The sequence below is a fragment of the Saccostrea echinata genome, unplaced genomic scaffold (assembly GCF_033153115.1).
Source record: "Saccostrea echinata isolate AGI-Se365-2 ecotype Australia unplaced genomic scaffold, CSIRO_AGI_Sech_v1 ptg000028l, whole genome shotgun sequence".
Taxonomy (NCBI): domain Eukaryota; kingdom Metazoa; phylum Mollusca; class Bivalvia; order Ostreida; family Ostreidae; genus Saccostrea; species Saccostrea echinata.
The window spans coordinates 13,407,254-13,432,499 of NW_026889777.1; the positions used below are offsets into that span (position 1 = coordinate 13,407,254).

The 25,246-nt window shown below is 31.6% G+C and overlaps 2 protein-coding genes across 2 annotated transcripts; one reads left to right on the forward strand and one right to left on the reverse strand.

Moving 5' to 3' along the window:
- Positions 1–15,109: 15,109 nt before the first annotated feature.
- LOC133193531 (C-type lectin domain family 4 member K-like) lies at positions 15,110–15,978 on the forward strand. Its single transcript, XM_061329495.1, has 3 exons — positions 15,110–15,202; positions 15,431–15,524; positions 15,752–15,978. Exons 1-3 carry the CDS (start codon positions 15,110–15,112, stop codon positions 15,976–15,978), a joined length of 414 nt encoding a protein of 137 aa, XP_061185479.1.
- A 6,581-nt stretch (positions 15,979–22,559) lies between these two features.
- On the reverse strand, positions 22,560–24,968 carry LOC133193780 (uncharacterized). Its single transcript, XM_061329710.1, has 4 exons — positions 24,357–24,968; positions 24,083–24,222; positions 23,605–23,786; positions 22,560–23,377 (listed from the first exon to the last, which is right to left on the reverse strand). The coding sequence occupies exons 1-4, from the start codon at positions 24,741–24,743 to the stop codon at positions 22,578–22,580; spliced, it is 1,509 nt and encodes a 502-aa protein (XP_061185694.1). The 5' UTR covers positions 24,744–24,968; the 3' UTR covers positions 22,560–22,577.
- Positions 24,969–25,246: the final 278 nt, after the last annotated feature.

Sequence of the window (25,246 nt, forward strand, 5' to 3'; positions counted from 1 at the left end):
AATTTATCAATATTTTGAAATGAAATTTTGGTGATCACTTATAAAAAATAATGTGTGACCTTTTGTGCATTTTGCTGGACAATTTTATTCGCTCTGAAACAAGTCCGCGAAATTTTCGAATGTTACTCGTGGTTTCGTGTTACGGATAGGTATATTCTGAATTGTTCGGGAAAAAGTATTTATGTGTAAATCCAGATGTAAATTTACAGGAACAAATTCCTAGGATTCAACCAAATAAATTCAAAATTAAAAATCAATGATACACCTTTGATCATCCTATGTAAACTAGTCAACCACATGTATGAGGTATTAAATTTTTTGTCCAAAGAAAATTGTAAAATTATGGATTATGCAACGCATTATTGTGATAAAATACATAGAAAACTAAATACAGACCGAAAGACTGTACTTAGGCAAAGGTATACAGGATAGGTAATGTTATTCACTTCTGCAGTATAAAGTAAGTGCACAAGTAAAGTAAAAATGGAGGGTAATTGACTCTACCATTCATGCTAAAATATGTCAAACTATTTCTTAAAACAAATAATGAAATGACCAATTAATTTGTTAGACATATACATCTAAATTAAAGGTAGCGGATTTTTGATAGCATTTTTTTTTTACAATACCTTTGGATCGTGTCATATGGAACCGAGTTTTTCTATTATTATTTATCTTTGAAATTAGTTTTACGTTGTAAGGAATAAAAGCAACTTTATTACAATAAAGCTTAACATGTACTCTCAGATAGAAGCTGACTATTAAAACAGCAAAAAGTAGAACAACATACCTTGTCAGGCAAATCGAAAGAATTGCTTTTATTCAAAAGGCTGTAATCCAAATATTCTGGCGTTATTTCTGCTATATATGTTGATTCATTTCTCGTAACTACTTACGAAGTACCTGCAATCGTTTGCTGGCTTGAAACATTGATGTGGTTTCTTTATAAAGAAGCAAAAATTATGAAACAAATTTCACCACGTGATTTTTTTAAGTGCTTACGAAATGCATGCATGCTACACGTGAAGACTAATTCTATATAAATATGCAGAAAATCTTCATTAGACTTGTCTTCAAAAATACTATTCATTCCGCTGAACATGTCACTGTAAAATTGTTTCATGAAGTCTTAGAATAAGAGCAAAAACAATTATTCCGTCCATCTTTTCGGTATAGTTATGAAAATTGTATATACATGTATGTTACAAAAAGTTCTAATATGCGTTATCATCTAAAAAAATTTATCTTCTTTCTAATTTTTGGAAGCCATGTTCCATTGTGTAATTCGAGATTATGAGAAGGATATCAATGGTTACATAGCATAGAATTTTCTATGATACCGGAAAGAACAATGGGATTGTAAATTGAAGTTAAATGATTTAAAAATACTTTCAATTAGTAATACTTGAAAGTTTACTATAATTGTTATTATGATTTTTGCTACATCATATCAAATACGAAAAAGCAATCATTCAGTGTTTGTTATCTCTACATTACATTTCATAAAGGATTTCCTCTATCACCTGTTTCAAACCTATTTAGCAGCGAATTTACACTGCATAAGATTCTAAAACATAAATGCTAGGACACTTTTGTAAATAGAATTCATTTTATTACTCTATATTGATGTGAGGTGTAAATCATTCAAATTATGTGTCTCGGTTATTTTTTGGGTTAATTTGCTATTGCTGGAAAATACCAAATAACAACGGGAAAAAACTGAATGAATTCAAGAGGAAAATGTACAATGGCTCTTAAAACTTTAATGAGGAAAAAGTGGAATATCGAAAATAATGTTATATCTAATTTATCTTAGCAATTGGATGTAGTGAGTCTCTTTGATCGAATTTTTTCCATGTTATGTCTGTCATTTTTTCTCATCTTTGATTTTTTTTCCCAGATTCACTAAGCCAATGGCAGTTCTAGACGTCAGGATAAAGTTAATTTCAGTATTTTATTTATTGGTTGTTCATTATTGCAAGGATTTATAGATAGAAAATAAAATTTTGATCTAACATTCCCTTTTAAAAGAATGGGGTTTCTAGAAAATAAAGGTTAAATATGGAGAAAACGAGCAGTATTCACAACTCAAATCGGGAGCAGAGCAAACACGGACTCTAAAGCATCAGTGGTGGGATCAGATGCCATTTCAGCAATTGGCTTAATTACAGACTGTATTTGCTGAGAAGGTCTTTGTATCGACCATAGATCTTGCGAAATGATGACTTTAAACGAGACTGTTGATATTCTTGTTTCAATAACTTGTTTGTCAATAGCTTGCCTCGTTCAGACGTAGAGCATGTTCTTACGTATCGAATCAACTAAGAGAAATAATTGAGAGATTTTGTGTGGAAAAAATCTTGTTGAAAAATTCGTCTCAAGAGAGGAGCAACATAACTTTAAAATCAATAGTTTTCATGGGGGGTTAATTTTGTTTTTTACCTGTTATGTAGAGATCCTGATTTTATATCCTTCCAAATGTGACTACATGAAAATATGTGATTTTTACAGTAGTCATATTGATCTGAATATGCATGACATATCAAATATATCTTCTATACCTATTTTTACTTTTTGATTTTATTCGTATTTTATCAAAAGAAGTTCATTGAAACGTTTTTCCTAAGAATTCAGATCAGTACAACTAGCTACTTATGAATAATTCATAAATTATTGATTTGGAAATGAGAATTATAAATTAATCGGATCAAGAATTAATCAAATCAGGTAATGGTAATTAAAAAAACAGTCATACAATGTTAATCAAAAAGATTTATATTTCCTGTCATAATATCTTCGATCTAAATGATGAAACAAGAATATCAGCTGTCTCGTTTAAAGTCAACATTTCGGAAGTTCTTTGGTCGATACAACGACCTTGTCAGCAAATATAATTCATCATTGAATCAAATGCTGACTGACGTTTTTCATACTAATTGTTAGGCCATTATTTACACACTGAATTGTCGACGGATTTTTCCGTTATTTCCCGATCATGACAAGGGGCACACGGCGGGTGTAACCGATCGGCTGGGGATGCTCACTCCTCCATGGCACCTGATCCCACCTCTGATGTTTTGAGGTCCGTGTTTGCTCTACTCCTATTTTGTATTGTTTAATGGACTTTTGAGCTTGAATACTGTTCGTTATATCCATATATTTCATCTACTTTTGAGGAGCGTCTTTTAATAAAAAATCAGCATTAAAGGTCACCGTATTATGTGAAAGGTGACAATAATGTCTACTTTTATTTTAAGAAAACCTATTTTTCTTCAACAAGTATATACATACACTAAAGTACATATCTGGAGCTGGTTTAAATCAACATATAGAGCCAGGAGTTTATATTACACATCCGTTTTATCTTAAGAAATAGACATTTCTTGGAAAGATATATATGAATGGTTTTATTTAAATGATAAAGAAGAGAGTTAGTGGTTAAAAAGTCCATGAGCAGTTATCGAAAACTTAAATATATTTGTTAAATAAATTTAGATAATACATTGATAAATAAAATTCATATGTTATTTAAAAAAAAAAAGATTTTGTAACAATCTTTAATTGATTGCAAACTTTAAAATATATTGATTTTAATTGTGATAAGTGTTGTAAAATTAAACAATTTTTTTTTATTTTTAAATTTGTAATACTTTAAGTATTTCAAAAAGGGAAAAGAGAGTTCAAAAACATCTGTTTTTCTTTTGTGGCATTATTCATATTCCTTGGATAAAAGATAATCTTACACATATACAACGATTATTGCTTCATACTATTTAATTACAAAAAAAACTCTATAGTGTCTAAATGTTCGTTCGCGAACATCTGAAACATAATCCTCCTACGTCTTCATTCTTTCCTTCACCCTACCACTATAGTCCTCCAGGAGATGTCATTACTGGAGAAATAAAGTTAATAATGAGGACATTAAAACAGTAATTTGAGAAGGACCAAAGTTTAGGAAATCCCGGTCTTTCCCGGTCAATATTATACAATTATGGACTCTTTTGGTGGTGAATATGATTTGTTATTGACCAGAAAAATATCAATATTGACCGAGGCTTCTTTTCCAACTTTAATTTCTGAAATTTTACACATTTTCCTTGATCTGACTCTTTCTTACGAAAATTATTTTTTTTTGTATTTATTTATGGAATATCTTAGGAATAGTATTGAGAAACTTAATTTGGAAGTTAAATGATAAATCCATGTAGATTTTTTATCTTATTTTTTTTTTCTGAACAGGAATCTCAGCTAAACATTCTGGAATATGAAGTTTGTGAAACACTATGACCATGTACAAAAAAAGCTTTCAACAATTACATTTAAACATACCAGAACACTCACTCTTTACAATCAGCAGAAAATATGTCGCCATTTCGACCATATGATGAGGAGGTGGTTGTTTGTATGAACTATGGAATATTACGTCACTTGCAAGAATTTTTTCATTCATATATCATTAAATACTGGTAAAGGGCTTCAAATTTAGTCGTATACTCGATAATCAGTGCCATTGAGAAGAGAGAGATCTTTATCTTGGCAAGCCTACCGTAACATGGGACCTACGTTTTTCATATCTTCATACCATAGCTTCATATCCGAAAAACCCTTGACTTTCACTTCTAATGGTTGGCAAAGGAACAGTCACTATCTATGTTATACGTCTTAGGTTTGACGTGATGCCGGGAACGGTAATCTAACTCGTACCTCCCGATCACGGTGCAGACTATGGAATAATTTAGCAGTGTAGTATCACTCTACATGGTATATGCTATACTAAAGCATGGCGCTATAAAATATGCGAGGAACGGGAAGTATACGGATTAATGAACTGCACTGTGAGTAGGAATGAAATATGAAGAACAGTAATCAAGCTCAAAAGTATTTCAAAGCATGGCCTACGCTAATGATCTGGCAGCATGTTGCTGATAGAATTTCAGTAAAATGTGGCAGTATGTTGCTGATTGAATTTCACAGCTAATGCAGAATGTTACTGATTAAATTTCACTTGATCCAGCAGAATGTTATTGAATGGGCTTCCCAATGATCAAGCAGAATATTACTTAAAAGATTTCACAATGATCAGACAGTATGGTGCGTGTGACCGGTCGGCAGGAGATGCTCACTCCTCCATGGCATCTGATCCCACCTCTGATGTCTTAGAGGTCCGTGTTTGCTCTGCTCCTATTTTGTAATGTTTAATGGACTTTTGAGCTCGAATACTGTTCGTTATCTCCAAATATTTTATGTTTGTTTGTTTGAACATACTGACAATATGTCAAAGGGATTGGACACAAGTTCCAAAAACTTAGGTAGTCCTCTCTCCATGCATTTTGCTTGCTGGATATCCATTGAACAGAAAGTAAGTTGCTACACGGAGATCATTTGATGAGGAAGTATGTTTCTGAATGGAGATAACTTGATATGGTAGTATGTTGCTGATAGATTTCAATTGATCCTATAACACAATTACTCAATGTGTTCGGATTAAAAAGACTTGTAAGTTTATAGTTTTATTATAAAATCACAGCAAAGGCAAAACAATGGTACATAAGAAAAGTTCAATGGCTGCCGGTCTCGGAGCTAAGGTGGTGAAAGCTCACATATTCAGTCTAGGAGCTAAGATGGTATAAAGCTCTCGTAGTCAGTCTTAGAGCTAAGATGTTAAAAGCTATTGATACTCAGTGTGCACATCTTTTGTACGAGAAGCTGCAACAGAGGGATCACATATTTGGTAACACCAATTAGTTAGTGAGAGTGTCACTTCATTAATATTGATATAGTCCGCCCCTCACTGAAGAACTGTCTCTCATCTCCTAATAGGATACGGCAATGTCCTCTGTTTACATTAACATTGTGTATCTTGCACATTCTTCAGTTAATTAGATGGTTGCAGCTTTGCACAAAGTCTGATTGGAAAGTGTCAATGTTGAAGAACAACACATCGTAAAAACTAATTGTCCATCAAATGAAGACTCTCTTCTTATTGTATCCAATCTCCCAGAGTTTGTAAACAAGTTCATAATTAAGAGGTTATTGTCCGTCGCTATACACACTGATAGTATCAATTATAATTCAAAACACAATATTTAAAATATTAATAAAAGTAATGTACAAAATTAATATATCAATTAAAATTATAATTTGTACGCTCATTGTGTTACAATCCGACAGTTTACATGTATGATCATGTAGTATGTTATATCATGGATGTAACAATGATGAGGCAGAATCTTGCTAAATGGATTTAACTTATTACGGCAGTATGTTGCTATATATGTTTCACTATCATTCAGCATGTTGACACATGATTTGCACAATGATTAGACAGTATTTTGCTGAATTTATATCACTCGATCAGGCAGTAAGTTGCATAATGAATATAGAATAAATAAAAAAGAAATAAATGTATAGATAGATAAGGAAATAGTTAAAGATTGAAAATGAAAATACTGCTGAATAGATTTAACCTTTATCAGACAGGAATGTTAATATATAGGTTTCACTAATCAGGCTAGTAAGGTTGATTGGTTGATTATTGTTTTACGTCCCACTCGAGAATTTTTCAATTATATAGAGACCATATACCGGTGAAGGGCTTCAAATTTAGACCTTTACCCGGCACTCAGGGCCATTGAGCGTTCTTAGATGTGCCAACGCCTACCGTGACACAGGGCCTCGGTTTTTAGGTCTCATCCGAAGGACCCGCAACTTTCACTTCACAGTACCGAGCATTTGGCGAAGGAACAGTTGCTACCCATTTTTTTTTTATCGATTTAGGTCATTCGCGGCCGTGATTCGAACACACGACCTTCCAATCACGCGCTCTACCGACTGAGCTACTAGTAAGATTGAAGTATGGATTAAACTATGAAGAGACAGTTAGTTTTTAACAATTAAGATGTATTTTACTATATAACATTTTGCTAGTGATTCAATTTTCACAAATTTAAATGTTAAATGATTTTGAACTAAACAATGATATACATATATGTATCTGATTTTTAAAACTATAAATTAAGCAGATTCATTGTTGAAATATGTCTACCAAATTTGATTATAATACAGCGTTAGAGATGAAAACGTTATGACAAAAGTCTACTTTTTTCTATGACTCTCGTACGTTTTAGATACCAATGAACAATATATAAATATATATTCTCAATATTTTTAGCTTGATGAAATGGTCAAATGTTCGATGTATATAATTAATAAGTACAAAAAAGGTCAGTACAGATTCTGGATTTTATTCGATGGGAAACATGCTGTACATACAGTACCTTTCCATTTAATTTGGATAAGCTGAACTGAACTCTTAACACTTTAACCAAATTACTGTTAGCAGATACCTTATATGATTTCCTGTGTCTGATACAGCATTGACAAGTCTGTTTCATTTACGTAAAAACTGAAGAAGATTGACATTGTCTTGAAATTAGGTGACACCCTCTAGGAATTATGCATTAAGGTTGTGGTAAATAGATGTCTTTCCATTGATTCCATTTATAAAAATATTTCATTTACAACGACGTTATCTCATTTCTCAACAGTTTAATTCAAAGTTCAGTTCAAAGTCATATTTCAATCATTTATGAAATATTGTTTGAAGCAATCAATAAAGTAATCAGGATAATATTCTTTGTTTCATAACCATGTAAATCATAACCACGCATGATGTCAATCACGTCTATGAACTTTTTAAAGTGCTTACAAATGAATTATAAATCATGTCTATTCCTACACATCTATTCATCCTCTTAACCGATGCATTCTGGTTTGAGAAAAGCCTCCGAGCCTGTTACAATGACACAGGCTATAATGTATGTACAAAACATAGTTGAAATTTTAGCTGTACATTAAAGTACATTAATTGTAAATAATTTAATGTTCATAACAAATATTTAAAATCATCTCAAGTCGTTTTGGAGCATTTTATACAACCATTTCTCGCAATAAATAAAAACATATGCTTGTGATATCATAGAAAACCGCCACTGCAATAAAAAAAAGAACTTCCAAAATTCATATCTTGTGATTATTCATCAGCAAAATTACTTTGTAAAAAATCACTCAAATTCTGAACACAAATACTCTGAACTTGATGTAAATATATCATTCACATAGACAATTTACGTCATTAATCAAATATCATTGAAAGGTTTAAAGTCATATTTCAATCTTGTCAATTATTGTTGAATGAAATTAATGAAAAAATCAATGTCGATACTGTTTGTTTCATTGGCATATTATTGTTATCATGAAATATATGGAGATAACGAACAGTATTCAAGCTCAAAAGTCCATTATACCATACAAAATAGGAGCAGAGCAAACACGGACCTCTAAACATCAGAGGTGGGATCAGGTGCCATGGAGGAGTATTACATGAAGGTCAATGATGAATTGTGTCTCCTTAGAACTGCGCATGCTCTTATTGATATAGCTGTTGTACTATTAATTTTAGTTCTAACTATATAGAAAGGAAGATTTTTATTTCTCTAAAATTAGACTTACCTCTAGGATTTCTTAGCAGATGAAAGAATCAAATAAACGTTTTGTATAATTTGCTCACATCAGATTACATACATTGACAAAGACATTGAAAAATATGAATTGCATCATAAAGAAAAAAAATGTGTTTCGAATGTTCTAACAATCAAGATAACTATCGCACCAATACGGATATTTCAGAGAGTAAACCAAGGAGGAAAATCTGCATTTTAATCCTTAATTAAAAATGAGATTTTTATTTGTTGATTCTATACTAGGAATAAAAATAGTTAATTAAACAATAATTCGTTCGCAAATAAAAGGATGCAATTCATCACAGGGTCGTCATTCATTGTTTACTCGAACATCCCGTACAGGTTCATGCAATGCTCGTTGTTAAGGTCATTATTAGTTTTTTGTTTAGGTCAAATTCCATAGAAATCCTGTTGCTTTCGACCAAAGACCATACTGAGAGAAAAGAATGAAGATGTAGATTCTGATTACCTTGATGTTTGTCGACGTATATGTTGGAAAAGTTTCTAGCTTGCATAATTTTCAAATGCAGATTCATCATGATTTCTTACATCCTTTTATAGATTGTAGGAAGAAATCAATTTATTCTAATATAAGAAATCTTTCCAGGCTTGCGTTTCTTATTTTTAAACACGTCCATTGTTAAAGTTATCAAAAGACATTCTGACATTCAAATATCTTTATTCAAGTATTAAGTATTTCTATATAAGAACGTTATACTAGTAATTTCAAACTCAGCATGTAGAATTACAATATTTGCAAAATACAGGAAACACATATCACTGGTAAAAGTTAACACAGAGTTTTAGTTTTGTTGATAACCAGAGTTAATTGGTGCAGTTTTAAAATTATGAATGTCAAACTCAATAAAGAAAAGAAAGATGAGAGATATTTATGATCAGAATGAAAATCTGTTGACTACTTTACAGTCTTTGTACAAACCCAACGACTTAGGAAACGAAACGCAAATGGCAGAAAAGGTACTATATGTAGTTCAAGTAGCAGGCCATTCTCCCATATTTCAGAATTGTCTGACTATTGACTGTAAATAGAATAGATGTTAGGAAAAGAAAGGAATTACTGAATTTTGTTGTCGCTGGTGCTTTCTATTATGTTTTGTTACTTTCTGTATTGAATTATGGAGATAACGAACAGTATTCAAGCTCAGAGTAAATTTTAACAATACGAATCAGGAGCAGAGCAAACACGGACCTCAGAGAACATCAGAGGTGGGATTAGGTACCATGGAGGAGTGAGCATCCCTTATCGACCGGTCACATCCGCCTTGTGCTCCTTGTCAGAAAAAAATTTCTACCTTCCGACCCATATTTTTTTAATCCTGAATCTGGAGTGGGCAAACAAACATTATTTTAAAGATGTCCTAAGTAAAATGCATTAAAAAAATTACGAAAATACTGCATGGAATCTGACCATATACAATAGTATATCAAAAATACATTGAATATCTGACCATATACAATAGTATATCAAAAATACAATATCTTACTGTTATATTCCGTGTGCTTGAATGAATTCAACGTAAAAATTCAACTCTGGTGGTATTATGAATCACATAAAGAAACTCTTTCAGTCAAAGTGCAATACCTCTTAACGTAGAATATACATCGTATTAACTTTTTGTTAGGTCTTAGGGAATCCGCTAAGTACTATCTTATCTGAGCTAACGAAATTGCACTTATATTGAAAGATGCAAACTTGCTAGGAAATCTTCATTCAAAAAATGTACATGTAATATATCGCTTGAGTAATAGATCTGTTTCATATTGTGTTTATGTATAGTAATATCTATTATGAAATAATGTAAATACACATTCTATCTCTAATATTCAAGATATTTGTTAATAATCTATACGTATTTTTGATGATTGGTCACTAATAAAAATTCCATGAATTATTGATTTTTTAAATTAAAATTTACTTTATTTGATTAATATTTGCGCAGTAAATCTGAAAGTAACCCCCAGAACCATCAAGTAAAAAGAATGAATCTTTTGTTAGTACAAAAAAAGTTAAAAGAATTAATAATAATTAAAAATACCAAATCTGTCATTAGTTTGCAAGAAAAGGCATATATTTTACCCATTTTCACAATCATTTGTGTCTGTTCTTCATTAAACTACAGCATGGAAACTTTGTAACTAAAACGTGTGTAAAATATTTTGAAAATTATGGTACAGATTGACTCAAAATCTCTTGAAAAATATTAAGTTCCTTTGCTTATATTTCATGTTTTGTAGGCTTAACCTTTTTTGTCAATTACAAAAAGAATTTATTCTTGAGGAAATTGCTGAATATTCTTCAGTACGTAAAATCAGTAAACAATATTATTTGAACAATTATTTTTTTTAAATTTTCTGACTAGTTTCCGTGACCATGTACCATTAAAGATGGCTGAAAATGTTTAGTGGCAGTACTTGCATGATGATCGTTTCAAGTTAGACAGAATGCGGTACTTTCATTAACAAGGACACATGCCTTCAATGAAAAATATTTCATGTATTACTTTCATATTCCCTAGGCCTGGAATCATGCAATAATGCTATCATTAGGGCATCTTGTGATTTCCTGGCAGATTTGTTTAAAATATAGCTGATATCTGACGTAAATATACACTGTCCTCGGGAAATTAACAATCTTCATAAGTTAGAAATTCAGAATATTATCACACAAAACGTGTTTTCAGATAGTGCCTGCAAAACTGATAGATGAATTAACTCTTGCATCGACATGAAGTCAAGTTATTCAATATTTTACTGTCTGCGGAACTTTACAAAAAATTATTTTAGATTGTCACGAACCCTAAACTCTTTTTGACGTTTCTTAATTTCAATACTATCCTAGCAAACAAGGGCTTTAATGAAGTATAGTTTATGGTAATCTAACAACCAAGCTTTATGATAAACGTGATGATTAACTTTTCAATCGTCAACTTCCCTTACTTATGCAGCAATATACCTTCATCACCTGCATACGGGGTTTACCAGGGGTGATCAAAAAGTTCGCGAACTAATTGAATACCTGCCTTAAAAGACATAAAATGAGGTTTCAGTGTTTATTATTTTTCAAAGTAGTCCTCTCCGATCTTAATGCACATCTGCCACCGTTCTGCCCATGCGCGAATCACGTGATCAGGCAGTCACGTGACATGCTCCGTAGCAGTCTGTTCAAAGAAATTGCAAAGATCAAAGAGATGCCGCAGCCATTATTCTCCAATAAACCACAAACGTCATCAACAAATTATCGATAATTTTAAATCGGTTTCCTCTAATTTTGACTGCCTTCACTAGGAAAAGGATAGAGGTATCTTCTGATTGTGAAGCAAATTGGTGAGAAAACATTTAGATTGGGTTCGGATTACATCATACTTTTCTGAGCCTTGAGATACAAATGAACGAGGAAAACATTCAATTGTGACGTCATAAGACACTTACAATGACGTCCAAATCTAGCTTCTGCAATTTTCTTTATGTAAGTTTTCATATTCGCCTTAGTAGAATAGAAATAATTCCCTCGTTGTCGGAATTGTTGGAGAATATACTCTTCTCTCTAGGTTTTGTTGGCAAATAAAAACCTCGGCCTTCGAGCTCGGTTTTTATTTGCCAACAAAATCTCTCGACTATCGGGGTATATTCTCCAAAAATTCCTCCGACACAGGAATTATTTCTTAATTATTTAAGTTAACATCTATTTATCGTCATTTGGAAAACTCTAAGGAATTTGTGAATTTTCGGCAGTCAAGGTCATTGTATCGACCAATATCAACAACTTCTGCAGCAACTCCATACCAAGACGTTGTCCATTGCAGTAATATCTATTGCATCTAGTATCTAAATGCATTTTAAAGATTTTTACGCGGGTATGCTTATATTCAGTATTGGTGACAAATATGCTTTGTTCACAAGAAAAATATCAATATTGACCAAGGCGAAGTCCAATATCCATAATTTTTTATTATGTACTCTGGATTTGAATAAATAAGACAACAAAGGCTGCATGGCGATACCAAGTTCATTAACGAACTTCTGTCGCGAAAAGATTAAAAATGTCCGGATTACAAGTTATAACTTCCGCGTGTTCCTTTCGTTGTGTGTAAGACATCGACATGTTTGGAAAATAATCCGGCGATAGGCTTTACAACGCTGTTTGAGATGTTGTTTGTGACGTCACAATCGCCAATGCAAGCGCATTAACCCTCCGGTGAATATGGCTTTAAATCCAGTGAACATGTAGTGCTATAAACCCTTTCCGTTTATATAGATGAAATATGAAGATACCGAACAGTATTCAATCTCGTTAGTTGGAAGAATATCTTGTCCATCTCTTTTGTGTATGAATGGACAGAGAGGTCATCGCAACTCGACAAAATATGTGATTTATTTCGATTCGTCTATGATCGAACAGGGATCAAGGCATGCTGAACTAATAAATCTGCATGGTGTTTTTTCTGCTCAAGGCTAATAAAACAACACTTTGTATAGTGTTCATTGAAAAACTATTTTCCTTGCGGATGTACAAAACATCAGTGATTTGGTCTATAAAAGTATCATAGATCAATTCATAGATTATTTTGCCGTTGAAAGGAAAGTTCGACAAACATGAATAATTTGATAATTTGATCATAGAAGGCATCTTAAATGATTAAATTTAAAATGAAATTTCGTTGTCTTCTCATCGGCGTTGTTCTTGATCTTTATTTTGGTGGTTCTGTCGGCTTTAAACGATTTTCCTTTTTCTCCCGAGTTTCAGAAAACGACAACAAACGTCCTGTTTATAATGGTTTTGATGGTATACATGAGATTAATGGAATACAAAGTATATCATCTTGTATTTACAACTGTAAACTAGATTGTTCGGAAGTTTTCTTTAATGGAGTGACGAAAACATGTGTTTTATCGAAACCTGTAGGGATCTCACAACTGATGCCTTCCTTGAGATTTATACATTTGACATCAACAGCATCAAGTACGTATTTTCTCTTTTTTTTACTAAAGAGATAAATAAAATATCCTTTTCATAATTGTTTTGCATTTTTGAAAAAAGAAGAAGCTTTTTGATGTTTTCTATGACCACGGGTATTAAAACTAAACATATTCAAGAAATAGCTGGAGAGTCGACTTACACTATTGTAATTAAAACAGAATTTGAGAAGATCTACATTTTTAGATATATGTGGTTTCGAATCTCTACAATATTGTTTTCTTTATATATGGTGTATAGTATGAATTTCTCAATAAATCTTCTCATCAAGTTTGGTATTTTCTTGTATACATGTAATCACACCTTAAAATACAAGGAGAAAATGGTGCTAATTAAAGTTCGTAACAATAAGGTTACAGAGACGTTAATGAAAATATAACAATATAGAATATCTATACATTTGAACATTAAGTGACCGTTCACGGTAGCTCAGTCGGTAGAGCGCTCGCTCCGTGATCGGGAGGTCGTGAGTTCGAATATCGGCCGCGACTGACCTATAGCTCGATAAAAAATGGGTAGCAACTGTTCCTTCGCCAAGCGCTCGGCACTTTGAAGTGAAAGTTGCGGGTCCTTCGGATAGGACTTTAAAAACCGAGGTCCCGTGTCACGACAGGCGTTGGCACGATAAAGATCCCTCACTGCTCAATGGCCCTGAGTGCCGAGTAAAGGTCAAAAAACCCTCACCGGTAGATGGTGACGTCTCTATATGGGTGAAAAATTCTTGAATGGGGCGTAAAACAACATACAATCAATCATGAACATTAAGTGTACTTTTACTGCTTTTAAACATCTAAATTATAAATATAAGATATGCTATTTTGGTTTTGTGCGAGTTATAATATTCGTGTTAAATTCAAACAGACTTGTCACTAGGCATATTTCATTTTTCAACTGTTAGCTGAGCTTTTTGATAGACAAACAATACGTACTTTAACATTTTACACACCATGGAAACAACGAATTAAACCCTCTACCCCGAACTGACTGTACAATACAATACATGAATAACATTTAATTAAAAAAACAAATTTCATTTTGTAAAAGTTTTTAGCATAAGAATGAAACCCTTTTAAATATATATTGTTCTAGAAAATGTTTGAGGAGGGCCAAGATTATATTGAGCATATATTCATAAATGTTGAAAATTTCTTTTTTCTAGGGCATTACTGAAAATCAACTTTTATTCGCTTGGTTTTGCGACATATGTTTACTCGCAAATAATAATGGCCGGGAACCATTTATTGCTTTTGTATTTGTAGAGAATGTTTCCTCAGTCGCGAAAATTAATGGGCGCGGATTGATCTCAAACTGAGGAATCGCGAATGAAAGATGATGCGAATAATAATTGTTTTTACAGTAATCGATATGAAAATCTCTTTTTACTGTAAATGAAATTATCCTTTGAAAAGTTGTATCAAAGAAACACAATATTATCAATAAATTCCTCTCTGTATTGATAAATGAATCGTTTACGTTTGTATAATTGGCTTCATAGATCTGCCAAAGTTTTATTTCCCTAGATCATTGCTAGATTCATATTAAGACCTCTTTGTATGTTGAATTTCCAAGAGAAATGATAAAATATAAAATGAACCTTTGTTTAGGTTCCGCTGAATGGAGAATCTTTGGGAAATCCCAATACCTTCCAGTTTTTACAATGAAAACATGGATCAATGCACAAGTAAGAAGGGCGACAGAATCATACCATGTGAAAACATAATTTATACTGAACATAAAACTGAGTTGTAACCTTTGCTTAATATCAAAGTTTGAGTCATCATGAAAATCCATCTTCATACATTCAGGGAAATTTTATAAAACAACCAATTGAACTAAAATATCTCAATAAACCCAGTCAGTTATTGCAGGTTTATATTTTTGATACTCCCTTTGTTATTTACATTTAAAGAGAGACTGTTTAAGTAATGGTTCAAGGCTTACAGAGATTGAAACTGTCGAAGAATATGATTTTGTGAAGAACATTGCGAGAGAATTGAATGCAGGTAGTGACAAATTTAGATTCATAGTCATTTTAAACCAAAACTAATGATATTATAATACCTTTAATTCTCATTTTCATGAAATACACTGACAAAATGTGAAAGAAATGTTCGCAACTACATGTATTCCTTTTGTATGATAAAGTTATTTTCGATAAAATAAATTTGTAACTGGTGAAACCAAGGTAATTCTTGTGATAAAAAAATTAAAATCTGACATTGTTTTTCAGAGTATGTCTTTATTGGCGGTACAGACGCCTTTGAAGAAGGAAATATGGTCTGGTGGTCAACTCTTCAGTCTGTGGATCCGGGTCTACATCATCTGTGGTCACCTAACCAGCCTGATAATTTCAATAACAATGAACATTGTATGAATCTTATTAAACCTGAGGATTATAAGTTGAATGATGGTAGCTGTCAATCTAAATATCCTTTTATTTGTGAACGCAATATTTAATAAAGAACTATTTCAATTTATTCACAAAACGCAAAGATAATAAATTATCAATATTGGCCTCTGCATGTCATTAAAAAATGAAAGCGATGTTTCTGTCAAACAGATTCGCAAAATCATCTAAAAATGGCTCTGCTAAATTTTTTTTTATAGATTTTACAAAGTACAAATTAACGTGTATTTCATTTCTTAATTATTGTCAATTATTGCCTTATTATTGCTCATTATTTGCATTGGACAATCTATATCTGCTATCAAGGAATTAAAAAAACGAGAACAAAGCACGTACATTTTTCATAATTTATTACAAATTATCAATATTCAATGTAAATTTATGGCACTTAAAACGGCTCTTTGGATATCTAATAAAATGCGTGAATTTATGTTTATGAAAATCAATATAAAACTTTTTTAATCCCCTTGCAAAAATTTGGTTTTAGACTGTTGAGTTTATTACTCTCAATCTACTTTACCTCCAGTGTTCTATCTGTAATAAAAACAGATAATGTAAAGCCTTTTAGTTCTCAAATATCTAATATATGGTTGTTTTGCAATATAGTTTATTAAACACTGTCATATACTAATAATACAGGCCTAAGATACCCATTTAAACCAAAAGGATTCATATATAGATATGTTAGCAGCTTCAAAAATACCTTTACTTACTCAGATTTTGATGCCCCAAAGTAAAAAGAAATCAAAAAATGTAATGTCAAAATTAAGTCTTAAAGTTACATAATGAGTCAAAATAATGTGTTTCTTTTGAGGTTAATTGTATCACATAACAAAAGATTTATGTGAAATATGAATATAGCAAAGATTTGAAAACTCAACTGCACTGTAAAGCTAGAAAATAACTGCAAAATATAAGTGCCGGAAAAAGAAATGTATCTATTGCGTAGTTTCTATCGTCAATGTCAGCGATGTCAAAGTTACGCTTCCTTTATTTTTAGCGTGAAACTTGTAAACAACGTTGAATAGCGCTAGCAAAAGTGGGGATTAAGTTCTAATCATCTTTGTTGAAGATTGTATCAAAATTCTCGGTCATCCGACATTTATATCTATGGAATTGAAACCATGGTTAATTCTTCAACTTTTCAGTGCATACGTGCAATAAAGAGGAAACGGTGAAGCAATATTTTTGTATTGGGTTATACAAAGATATTTTTTACTTTTATTTTTCTAAATAAAAGTAGATGTTTTAGTTTCTGAAATCTGTAATTTTTTGAATCATAATATCTTCAAGAGCTGAGTAAAATTTGCATGTGTCATGCAAAAATTATACTTTTGTCAGTTTTCCCGTTTTCCCGTCTCTTTAACATTTAGTCAAAAAGTTAATTTAAAGCGTATAAATATTTTATGGAAAAAAGAAATAGTATACATATTTTTTTAACCACAAGAGCATTAAGTCTTGAAATTATGGCTGAATACACAGCTTAACTTATAATGGTAAAGCGTTTACCAAATAAAAAAAGGTGCTTTTGAAGCACTGGTACGTATAATTCTACAGTAAGAATTGATCGGGAGTGATTTATAAACAAAGCTAAAAAACTCATAATGTGTCTGGAAACTTTTTACATTTTTTGCCAATATATTCTGTTTAAGTCTCTCCCCTTTACTTCACTAAACCAATACTGTTTAATAGCGCTTTAAATACCGGCATTATACAAGTAAATGTTCGCAAAAACAAATATTGAAGAACTTTTGCAAAATCATTCCCAAGTATCACATTATTATCCAGATATTTGATTTATTTTACTGCAATTAAAAAAAATGATTCCACTTCGTACGAAGTGTTTGCATTTTACAGAAAACCATGTACCTAATAACTATCTTGTCACGTTCTTGTAAAATTGAGCCTATTAAACAGAAACTGCAGAACTACAAAAAAGGCACTTGATTTACCCGTGCTCCATTTTCCTAAACACATAAAAAGAAATTATAAGAGTTTTTCAGTACAATTCATATATATATATATATATATATATATATATATATATATATATATATATATATATATATATATATATATATATATATATATATATATATATATACATTCTATCATGAAATTATTGTCGCAATGTTTTTCCCAATCATCCATTTTGATGAAAGAGTGTTACTTCTCTCTATATATTCTAATAATGTTTGTACAACAAGAAATACTCCAGATTCAAATTTAAGAGTACTTTCTATGCTATGTTTTTACATATCAACATGCATATTGTCTTTTGGATCTTCTCTGAATGACAATGAAGGACCTTTCTGAGGTAAGTGTTCACTAGTACAGTACATGTAAAATATACATTGCAAAACATATTGTGACTTTTACATAAGAAACACATTAGAGCCTTTAACATACAAAATGAAAACAAAATGTATACGTAGTTGAGATAAAACAGTCAAATGTTGAATGAGACTTTAAAAATTAAAGAAAACCAAACTTCTTAATATTAATGTTTTAGCAATGAAAACAAAAATAATCTTAAAACCTTTTAGTTCCTATGGGGAAGTCTATTTTACAAAAAAAAAAAAAAAAAAAAAAAAAAAAAAAAAAAAAAAAAATCAGAATTATCAAAACTTTCTTACAAATACTTATAATTTCAGAGAGAGAGAGAGAGGCATTGAAGACCTAAACTGATTCTATCCCGAATAGCATTGTATCTCAAATTCAAAAATACATGAATAAAGGTATTCCTAATATTTGATACACACATATATGATATTCGTATTTTTATTTATTTTTTCATACCTGAAATAAATATAAAAAAGAAAATTTTAAACCGGGTATGCCAAAAAATTACATTCAAAACATAAATATGCAAATATAATTAAGAACATAATAGCCTTAATTTTACCTTTCATCCATGAATAACTTTGCAAGGATGCTTAAGAATTACCCAAATAATAAAAGCGCGATTGTATATAAATGCAGTGGACTGAGAACATTCCATGAAATTTCAAGTAAATGGTATATTCAATACTTTATGAAAGATAATCAATTGAATCAAATTTTCATATAATAATAAATTGAAAGTTCTAGAATAACCTGAATTTTAATCAAGGTATGAAAACGAAAACTGATTTCAAAATTTATGCTTTTGGTGGAGATTTACGAAATTTGTAGTTCAGAAGACGATCTGACTCCTTTCGCCTTTCGTAGTAAACTCTCAAGAATATTACTGGTTGCATATGGCTGAACAGCAGTGATTTCCTTGCCCTTTATATTAAGAGGTGGGGAATCAGAAGTTTTTTGACCGATGTGTCCGTCAGTTTCATGGGTAACATTTTCTCTAAATTGCTCTAAATGTAAGTCATTATCAAGAAGTTCAAGGAAATCATAGTCGTTGATTTCACTTGTTAAAGTTTCCGTATGTTTGTGGACCTTAGTACATGTTTCCTTATAGTCTTGTTCTCCTAAAGGACCGGATGGCTGCGGAAAATAATTCTTATCCACACAATGCCGATTTCCAGCACTTGTTTCCAAACTTGATAAAGTATTCATTCCTGAGATTTGATTTATTTTTCTGTTTCCTATTTTTTCACACGATCCATTCTTGCATGTGACGTTCTCATCTGTTCCTGAGATAGCTGAGGTTCTATAAAATTGTGTTGAAGTTGAGATAGGCTTTGAAATTTGAGCAGCAGTGTAAGGCTGTTGCCCTGATTTAGATAGAATGTTGTTTCTTTTCATTTGAGCAGCAATCGAAGGCTGTTGCCCTGATTTAGATACAATGTTGTTTCCTATCATTTCTTCTACCATGGAATCAAAAGCACGTGACCTACTCATATGGAAGCTCTTCCTATTTGTCTTCAAATAACTAATTTCTTCCTTTATATCGCCAAAGTTTATCTTGACTTCTAAATGCTAAAAGCAAAAACAAAGAATATAGAAACGTGTCTTAGTTATAGTTACACTATAGATATTAATTGGCTATCGGTAAATACACTCACAGTTTTTCATTCACGAGGGGCGGAGCCCCGAGTGAATAAAAACTGTGAGTGTATTTACCGATAGCCAATTAATATCTATTGTGTACGTTACTTGTAACAGATGACCAATGAGAGAAAAGCAAATCAATAATCAGCACCGCCTCCTACATGGTTTCAAGCCACGGTCCGGAGTCTGTAGTATAAATAGCCATCTCCATCTGCAAGGATCACATTTTGCTACGGCGCTGCTTCAAATCACTGATAAAAAATTCGGAAAGGGTGCATGTGATGATGTTGAACTTTCGAAATGTTGAAGACACAGAAGACATGTTTTTTGGTCAGGTACAGGGGTAAGGATTGTAAATTACATGTTTTATACTGACACCGTCAACTCTGAAAAAAAATTCATCTTTCAAGATTGTTATTTTTAAAAGAGGGAGGGGGGTGTCAATGGAAAACATCACCGTTGAAATTTTTATATATGGCAATCGACGTATAGAAACATGGACATATACCGTCTAGTATATATGTCCCTGATAGACACCTTGAAATGATTTCTGACATTTTAATGAAAGTTTGAAATTCTTTATGAGGTCAAAAAAAGCAGGGACTTCTGATGTTACATTGCTACATGTACTTGGAGAAAGAAAATAGAAAGACGAGAATTCGAGATAGAACTTATCATTTACTGAATAAGGAAACGCATGGAAAAAATACGGAAAAAATTACGAGGCGAATTTTAGCAAGTTAATGTTAGTATTTTTTAAATTAAAATGTTGACTTCATTCATTCATCAGCCATTGCCAAGGTCTGGAAATTAACATCAGTCAAGGTCTTGTCACAGTATGGCTTGATGCCAAAAAGTGGGCGTGACTTAAAAGAACTGTGATTCTTCTCGCAAATACACTACAGCAACATCAAAGCAAAATCTAAATTTACCGGCAGGCCTATGGTACAACATGTAATATATTAGGCATTAGATATAACAATTGTCCAAAAAAAAAAAATTAATAATAGGGTCGTTACTAAAATCTTCATCATAACAACGCTTTAAAATAAATCAGTGTTTGTCTGTAACTTGTTAGAAAACATGCATAAGTATACTTACACATATTCTTGCCAACATTTTCATCAAAACATTTTTGTATTTATATTCCAGTTCTCTGTTATTTGCTTCAAGGGTCTTCTTTTCTTTTTTCATTTCCTTTATATATTTGCTTTCAGAGTTGAACCTTTATTTCATGCCTTGGCACTAATAAAACAGTAATAAAACTGATTTGATTAAAAACAAAAGCTTACAATCATTTGAAAAAAAAAATCTTTTAGAAGCTAACAAAATGCAGAGACAAGGCATAAATTTTATGACTCACAGGTATAGGATACATTTTATAATTAGAAATCTCTTTCATATTTACATTCAGTGTAATTTTCTTCATAAAATCCATTAGAAATCTACAACATTCACTACAATATGACACATACGAAACCTTGCCACTGCGCGGTAGAACACACAGCAGGAACTATATCCATTTTCAATACTCTAGAAACACTTAAGGTACTTGTTTACTCAGAATAAAAAAAAAATCCACTGATGATAATCAAAACTCAGCTATTGAATTAGTAAGACATATGTATGTATTGATGAAATCCATTTTAAAACATCTAGGTCAATGACCTACTTTTTTTCCTATGAGCCAATGAAATTATAGCATGGATTCACCATTGTAGATATGAATTTTTAAAGGTTACTTTCATCTTTTACAATATTTTTTTTTTTGAGAGCACATAAATGAAATATTTTATCACATGATTTTTTTATTTAAGGTGTTATCTTAAAAATAACATAAAATCAATTCCAAAATCAATCACGTTTTTATTTCCTGCAACTCGAATTTCCTCTGTTTTATAACATTTTATGCATAAAAACGAACCTTTTTCATTCAAATATTCTAAAAATTTGACTGATGATAACTCTAAATGGTTGATTTATGCATATAGAAAACACCCTAAAAGAAATAAAAATAAATTACAAAGTGGGTGTCAATGATCAAAATATTGAGATATTTTGTTACAAAATAACCTGAATTTCCTCTGTTATTTTTCAATTTCATACGATATTTCATTATGTTCTCCTTAAGATGTACACTAAAAAAGTTGATGTAATTAACAAAATCTTTTTCAGGTTACCTTGTCTGATACTTTGAACTGCAAAAATAATTAATTGACATTTTAAAGAAAAAGGAAACAAACTTAATTATAATATTTCGAATTTTCTCTATCCTCTTTTCCAATTTTCACACATTTCTCAATCTAAATTATAGTAAAACCGAAAGAGTTAATACAAAATTTCATAATATATAAAAAAAAAAACACATTCCATAAAATTTAAAATAAATTTTAAAACATTAAGTCAAAATAAATTAATAATTTACATGTAATAACTATAATGATTAATAAGTTAAAAATGAATTACTGCATGAACAAAGTAAAAGAACGTACTTTTTTCTTACATGACTTAACATAATCCATTTCAAGGCAAAATATAAATTTTCATATAATCTAACTAAAAATCATCTTCTTTCATTAATTTTGTATGTATGACCTCAATGTTTGTGAGGAAAATACAGGAATGCAACACTCCAGGCCTTATGCATGTAGTGATCAGACATTTAACTTTCATTTAAAGACATGAAAAACTGTGTAACAATATCAATAATTTTCTTGCACTTCGTAACTCTGACAGATTTGTTGTCACACTGCTCAGTGAATAGATTATTAATTCCATCAGGACTTCTAGAATGTGCTAATCTGAGACAATCAAAGTCTAGGCCACTACCTGCCACCTTCCTTGCCATTCTGACACTCAAAACATTTTTATCAATTAAACATTTTAAGGATGGAATGTTTCTATCTACAACTTTCTGGTAGTTATGGACACTCGAAGCATACTGAAATGTAAATGTAGAGGATGAATGTTCATCATCACAAAAATGAACAGTGTCAAATAACCTTTGTAAAGCTGAAACATCCTCTACAGCATCATGTGCATTGTAAGTACAATTTAACAACACTTCTGATAAATGTTCCTGTCTATATGAACACAAATTGGGATGGACAAGTTTGAATAGAAATTTGGTATCTAAAAAACCTTGTACACATTTTGACATTCGATCTAACAGAGAGCAAGAATCTAGAGCATGAAAAAGAACATGAACATCAAAACTTTTGATATTGTGGCCAACTAAAATAACACTGCCTTGCTTCTCAATAAAGCTTAAAAAAGAACCAAGTGCACTTGAAATTGAAACAGCATTGACTTTCCTCTCATGGTGATAGAGGGTTCCATTATCAAGCTTTAGGCCAGTAACTGTGGAGGCAGACGGTGTGATTTGCTTCTTAGGCATTACATAGGAAGAAAATGTCTCCTTCCCACAAATGGCAGCCACCTGCAGAATGTGTGATGTTCTTGCTGAAATAAAAAAGAATCAGCATTGACATTCATTAAATAAAAAAAAAAAAAATAACAAAATCAACAATGGCATTCATTAACCTTTTTTTTTTTTTTTTTTTTTTTTTTTTTACCAAAATCAGCATTGGCTTTCTTTTATGATTTTTAATATATAAGACAACTTTTTTGAAGTTTTCCTTAAAATCAATTGTACAGATTTAATTTAGAGAAATAGAATTCATCAATACCAAGTCCTGTTGTTTCCAGGTCAAAGAAGACAAAATTTTTGTCTTTGGTTGACAAACTCTGTGGTTGTGGTGCAGATGACGGTGGTGGAATTTCATCAACTACAGTATTGGAATCAGAGATTCCAACTCCAGACTCATATGTAGGCCCCTCTCTTATCTCTTTACATGCTGTAGTCTGGCATCTATAAAGGCAATAAAATTTTAAATATCAATAACTGAGCTATTTGAAACTTCAAAACAAAATTGATTTTCAAAACTTATCAAGAAGAGCAAAGTAAATATATACAAGTATGCATGAATTACCCAACTAATTTTTTTCTTTCTACATTTAATGCTATCGTTATATACACCTTACAAAAATTATGATACAGTAAAGCTCTAGGTGTGTGACAGACTGAGTAGTCCAACACAATCAAACCCCACAAAGAGGTTGGAGGTAGAGTAATACTTTTAATAACTTTAAATTTTAAAATCTCACTTCTTGGCTTTCAGTTGCATTCTTTTCCTCTTTGCATTCTTTGTTCTTGCGATGGCTTTTCTCTTTCTTGATTGAGAATCACGCAAATAACAGAATTTCCTTGTGTGTTTTCCTGGGGAGAGACCAACTCTTCTGTTCACCTATTAAAAGTAGAATGTTTTAATATTAAAGTTCAATAAATAATATATCACTGACTCAATGGTGTTCTAAATATTCAATCTATGACATGTTAAGTTGTCATCATCACTCAAATGCAGAACTTTATATGACTTACCTCAACCAGATATGTCTGCCCTGCATTTTTCTCTGCAACACTTGCTGCAACTCTGTAACTGAGGCTTGCAGATCCACCAAAGTGATGATTCTTAGGAGCTTTTAGGGAGACAGATTTGTTGAATGCTTCATTTGCTTGTGTACTTCCTAATCTTGAAAGTTTGGAAGTGTCCTTCAGTAGCTTGGAGCAGATAAGTTGAATGGACTCTTGAAGATGGCTGTCCTTGAGTGGTTTCCCATATGGCAAAGCAGAATATTTCTGTTCCAAATTGCTGATATGGGAACACCAAGATTCATTGCAAGCACTGTGATCTCCAAAAGGGTGTCTGCTTAGTGCTTCCAACCCTCTCTGTACTCCCTCCGGATTCCCTTTGTTTTGTGATATCATGTAATTAAAACATTTTACTAAGTACCGAATAACTTAAGTACTCAGTGATCTGTGTTTTAATTGTAAACCATACAAATTTGAAGAGAAAATTTTCCTTATATGGTTTTTATCACTAATCTTTGTAATGTTTTTGTGGACGTTTCTCAAATGGCAAAAGGTAGTGGTGTCCTCATCTGCAACCACATTTGTTATGTTCACCCCTTCTTCCATTTTTCTGGAGACCATTTTAGCTATCTTATCCTTTTCCATCGCCTTAGAGCTTCCTATATAAAAGAACTCCAGTAAAGCTTGAGATGAAACTATTGTAGTTAGTTAAATGTTTTATGTGCTACTAAAACTGTTTATATTTTACAATATACACTCTACAACTCATTTCAAATGGATCATTTTGCAGAATTCCCTCAAATAAAGTCAAGCATGGGGTTATCAGATAAAAGTAATCTAATGAATAAAGTTACCTATGTTATTAGTGATGGGTATTGCCAAAATTTTATATCGAAATA

Excerpts from the sequence above, each read along its gene's own strand:
- LOC133193531 (XM_061329495.1), top strand. The coding sequence starts at position 15,110 with ATGAACCTTTGTTTAGGTTCCGCTGAATGGAGAATCTTTGGGAAATCC. Across the intron at positions 15,203-15,430 it reads AAACATGGATCAATGCACAA|AGAGACTGTTTAAGTAATGG; the intron begins GTAAGAAGGGCG and ends TTACATTTAAAG. Across the intron at positions 15,525-15,751 it reads TGCGAGAGAATTGAATGCAG|AGTATGTCTTTATTGGCGGT; the intron begins GTAGTGACAAAT and ends ATTGTTTTTCAG.
- LOC133193780 (XM_061329710.1), bottom strand. The coding sequence starts at position 24,743 with ATGATATCACAAAACAAAGGGAATCCGGAGGGAGTACAGAGAGGGTTG. Across the intron at positions 23,787-24,082 it reads ATGCAACTGAAAGCCAAGAA|ATGCCAGACTACAGCATGTA; the intron begins GTGAGATTTTAA and ends TTGCCTTTATAG. Across the intron at positions 23,378-23,604 it reads CCTGGAAACAACAGGACTTG|CAAGAACATCACACATTCTG; the intron begins GTATTGATGAAT and ends TTTTTATTTCAG.